Source organism: Lactuca serriola, chromosome 9, assembly GCF_051521515.1.
Source record: "Lactuca serriola cultivar US96UC23 chromosome 9, Lser_US96UC23_V15, whole genome shotgun sequence".
NCBI classification, from domain to species: Eukaryota; Viridiplantae; Streptophyta; class Magnoliopsida; order Asterales; family Asteraceae; genus Lactuca; species Lactuca serriola.
This window is the reverse complement of record NC_136416.1, coordinates 196,329,794-196,334,223: the sequence shown is the minus strand read 5'-3', so window position 1 is coordinate 196,334,223 and position 4,430 is coordinate 196,329,794. Positions and strand designations below refer to the sequence as shown.

General features: G+C 38.0%; 1 protein-coding gene across 1 annotated transcript; it reads left to right on the top strand.

Moving 5' to 3' along the window:
* Window positions 1-1,207: 1,207 nt before the first annotated feature.
* On the top strand, window positions 1,208-3,276 carry LOC145073147 (serine carboxypeptidase 1-like). The gene is made up of 8 exons (XM_079019707.1): window positions 1,208-1,580; window positions 1,656-1,763; window positions 1,849-2,120; window positions 2,201-2,449; window positions 2,520-2,626; window positions 2,722-2,817; window positions 2,902-3,007; window positions 3,142-3,276. Exons 1-8 carry the CDS (start codon window positions 1,208-1,210, stop codon window positions 3,274-3,276), a joined length of 1,446 nt encoding a protein of 481 aa, XP_078875833.1.
* The last annotated feature ends 1,154 nt before the right edge of the window (window positions 3,277-4,430 follow it).

Genomic DNA, 4,430 nt, shown 5'->3' with positions numbered 1-4,430 from the left:
TCTAGTCTCCCAAGGCTCGAATGTCACGTAAAGCTTCGATCTTTACGTTCATGCATGACATATTTGCTCCATAATGCTAATACAAACTCCAACAAAGGTTTGCTGCTCATAGGCTTGCCTCTAGCTCCATAAAGCTTGGGTCTTTGGGCTCACAAGACCTCCTACCATCCAAATTTGAGGTTTCAACCTCAAGATATGCTCAAGGGACTCCGTGACACAAGAAGAATGGGGAAAAACCCTAGAACTCCCCAAACTAAGATCTCACAAGAAAAATGATTAAAATAACATCTTTTTACCTCAAACAGAAGCTATCCACTGAGAACCTCTAGATCCAAACGTTTCTCCTTGCTCCAAGCTTTGATGCTTTCCTCTTCTTCTCTCAAAGTGCACCAACATACTCAAAATAGCTCTCCTCACACAACAAGCTAAAACTCGATTACGGTTCTTCACAATACTCAAGGGTGATGTGGGAGGCGGAAATGAGGGCTTAAAGCCCTTTAAATAAGACTCAACCCCAGAAAATTAGGGTTTCCTCACACAACGTCAACTCGGCGAGTTGGCTCTCTGACTTGTCAAGTTGGTTATTAAACCCACGTGGCCAAATCGACTCTACTCGACGAGTTGGGGCACCCACTCGTTGAGTCACTCAGTTCACTCGAAAATAAATAACAAACATATATAGTATTAACAATGACACATTGAACATTTGGGACTAGGGGCAGACCTTGTAGGTGTCCTGGTCTGGCACCGGCAACACCTATTTTTTCTGTCTGCAGTGGAAAATTTTTCGAATTTTTTACCTATTTTTTCTACATCGGCGATACCTATTTCAACTTCGGCAACACCTATTATGTATTCGTACGTCCGCCCTAGTTTGGGACGAGGGAATAGCGGTGACCCTTTTGCGGTAACAACCACACTCTTTAGCGGTGACCGGTATCGCCGCTAATGATCATGTTTCTTGCAGTGAAAATCAATGGTTTCATTAATTTGTAAATAGAAGAAAATAACATAAAGTGTGTACATAGTTTTTTTTAATACTTTCATCTATTTTCAAAAACAATGAAAACATTGGTTTTGTCACTGAAATTATGAATGCAACAAGAACATTGTTGTTTCCAAAAACAATTCGTATTTTTATATACTGAATGTTTCTATATATCAGTATATATCACCTAATAGCAGCGTCAAAACGTATCTCCAAACAATGAAGATTGCTTTTCTTCTATCGATTCATTTCAGTCTATTTATTTCCGTTCATTGCTATGGTGGGAACGGATATGATCCTCTTGAGAACGTTTTAAGAATCCAACGTTCTAAAAGATCAGTACATGATCCTATCAGAAACAAAGAGCTAAAAACCGAGTATTCATACTCACCCGTATATGTGGGCCCACAAGACGGGTTGAAAGATTTCGACAAGATATCATCTTTGCCAGGTCAACCAACTGGAACAGATTTTGACCAGTATTCAGGGTATGTGACTGTCGACCCAAACCATGGGAGAGCACTCTTCTACTATCTTGCAGAGTCGCCCTTTAACTCTTCCACCAATCCTCTTGTACTTTGGCTCAATGGAGGTATTTATTTATTTTTATTTTTTTTCTTTTTTAAAGATTTTTTTTGTTCAAAAACTAACTTATGAATCGCTCCAGGGCCAGGTTGCTCCTCGTTTGGAAACGGGGCCATGATGGAACTTGGACCATTTCGAGTCAATGCTGATAATGTAACCCTTTCACATAATAAATATGCATGGAACAATGGTAACAATCATATATCTATGTATATGTTTCGAAAAAGAGCATTTTAATTTTTAATTATGTTATAACGATCGATTAACCTCTGCAGTTGCAAATGTACTTTTCTTGGAATCCCCAGCTGGAGTAGGATTTTCTTACTCAAATACATCTTCAGATTATGAAACCGGAGATATACAAACAGCACAAGATTCGTATACATTTCTAGTCAATTGGTTAGAAAGGTTTCCAGAATACAAAAGTAGAGATTTTTATATCACGGGAGAAAGCTATGCAGGACATTACATCCCACAACTTGCACAATTAATTGTTCAAAACAACAAGATCACTAATCAAACTGTCATCAACCTCAAAGGAATTGCTGTAAGTCAGAAATCCTGATGAGTAACGCTAAAGTTGATGATAATTAATGCTCATGTAATCAAGTTGTGACATATTTTCAGCTTGGAAATGCTTATGTGGATTCTGAAACAGAAAACACAGGAATGTACGATTACTTCTGGAGTCACGCGATCATATCTGATGAAATCCATGAAGGAATCCTCTCCAACTGCAATTTCTCTGAGGCTGCAGGAACCATAACAGAAACATGTGAAGATTATCTAAGTCAGGCTAAAGCTGCAAGAAGCAACATCTACTTTTATGACATCTATGCTCCTTTATGTTCGTCATCAAGCAACACCACTCCTTCAGTAAGCTCTTATCTAAATACACACACATCTGGAAATTGAATCTTAACATGAATTCACATCACTGGAACAGATATCAGAATTTGATCCATGCACAGGAAATTATATCGACTCATACTTGAACATAGCTGTGGTTCAACAAGCCCTTCATGCAAAACCGGTTTACTGGGAATCTTGCAAGTAATACTACTAATTAATCTTAAAAAGTTCATAATGTGAAAATCTTGAATCACATAATTTTGATCAATTTTTATAAATTTCTTCTATCCATATAGTAATTTCATAGGCAATCACTGGAAGGATATGCCGTTTACAGTCTTGCCGGTGATTCAGGATCTAATGGCTAGTGGAATCAGCGTTTGGATATACAGGTAGAAAATCAAATGTTGTTGTGTTGTATTGGATGCTTATCTGATTATAGCTTAAATAAAAACTAAAACTCATAAAACTTTCAGTGGAGACACAGATGGGAGAGTACCTGTGACAACAAGCAGGTATTCAATAGACAAACTAGAAACTTCAGTGGAGAAACCATGGTACCCATGGATGTATAAAGAGGAGGTAGAAAGCCTTCCATTTAATCATCATTTGTATATTTCTTTAACTAAATTTAACAAAATGATGCGAGGGAATTTCTATTTGTTTTTAAGGGATTTTTTAGAACAGCTAACTCATACACCCACTACTCTATTTAGGTTGGTGGATACGTTGTTGGATACCAAAACCTAACGTTTGTGACAATAAGAGGGGCTGGACACTTTGTCCCAAGCTATCAACCTGCTCGTGCACTTGCATTCTTCTCTTCCTTCTTAGAGGGAAAGCTTCCGTGAACAGTTCCCTCATTCACATTCCTACCAATTACTATTTACTAACTAGAACTTTGAGAATAATGGGTTAAGAACTTAAGGTTGATCTATATCATCAAGAGTACAAATTCTAGATTTATGATAAGATTACTTGGAATCTTTGTTGCCTCTACGTACGAACCCGGATTAGTAAATAGCGTGTACTTTTGCTTCTATAACCCTAAAAAAACCTAGTGCTACATCTTGAGTCGAGTAATCCAAGAATTGTACATATATAATCATTTAATTTCTTTTTATTTGCTCAAAATTTGAAATTGCATATTTAATTCGATGGTCACCAATTGTACATATGTTTAATTCGTTTGGCATTAAGAATTAATTCGATTAATGCGATACCAAACCAAACAAATTGATTTGATGGTGGTTATAAAATCTAAATGTGAAGTTGATGTTCTTGTTATGATTTTAAGTTTAAGAAATTGTTTATGGGTATTACTTTCGGTTTTGGAATGTGAAATAGTTTTTCTATTTATGATTTTAGGATATGGTGGTGGAGGAGGAGGGAGTGGGTGTGTGATAGGGATGAGCAGTTTGTCTCAAATCCCGATTCAGTACCAGGCGCGGTATCGTACCGGAACCAGTATCGAACCGTACCGAATTTAAAAATATGGGACGGTACTTGGTACTCAAAATACATGAAATTCGGGAATCGGTACCGCCGGTACTGATACTAATATCGAGTACCGGTACCATTCCCGGTACCGATACCGGTGATGTTAATTCGGTTCGGTACTCGGAATTAACTTTCGATCAAATTCGGTATTCGAGAACGGTACGGGTCGGTACCGGTTCCGTCTCACACTCATCCCTAGTGTATGAGTGGGGTGGGGTGGTGAATGGAGGAAGTGTGGGTGGTAGATAATGGTGACAATAGGTGGTGGTTGTAAACAATGGTGACAGTAGGTGGTGGTGGTGGCGGTTTGTGTTCTTGAGAGAAAGACGGTTTTGTGAACTTGAATTATGTTTTGTGAGCGTAAAATAATTAAAGAAAAAGGGAGTCATAAGGAACTATGTTTTTTTTTAGTTTGATACATATTTCTTGCAAGTCGCTAGAAAAATGGTTACCGATGGTGACGGTGGAGGGGAATGGAAGAAAGGAGTAGACAAGGTGTGGGTGG

Excerpts from the sequence above, each read along its gene's own strand:
- LOC145073147 (XM_079019707.1), top strand. The coding sequence starts at position 1,208 with ATGAAGATTGCTTTTCTTCTATCGATTCATTTCAGTCTATTTATTTCC. Across the intron at positions 1,764-1,848 it reads TAAATATGCATGGAACAATG|TTGCAAATGTACTTTTCTTG; the intron begins GTAACAATCATA and ends TAACCTCTGCAG. Across the intron at positions 2,818-2,901 it reads ATCAGCGTTTGGATATACAG|TGGAGACACAGATGGGAGAG; the intron begins GTAGAAAATCAA and ends TAAAACTTTCAG.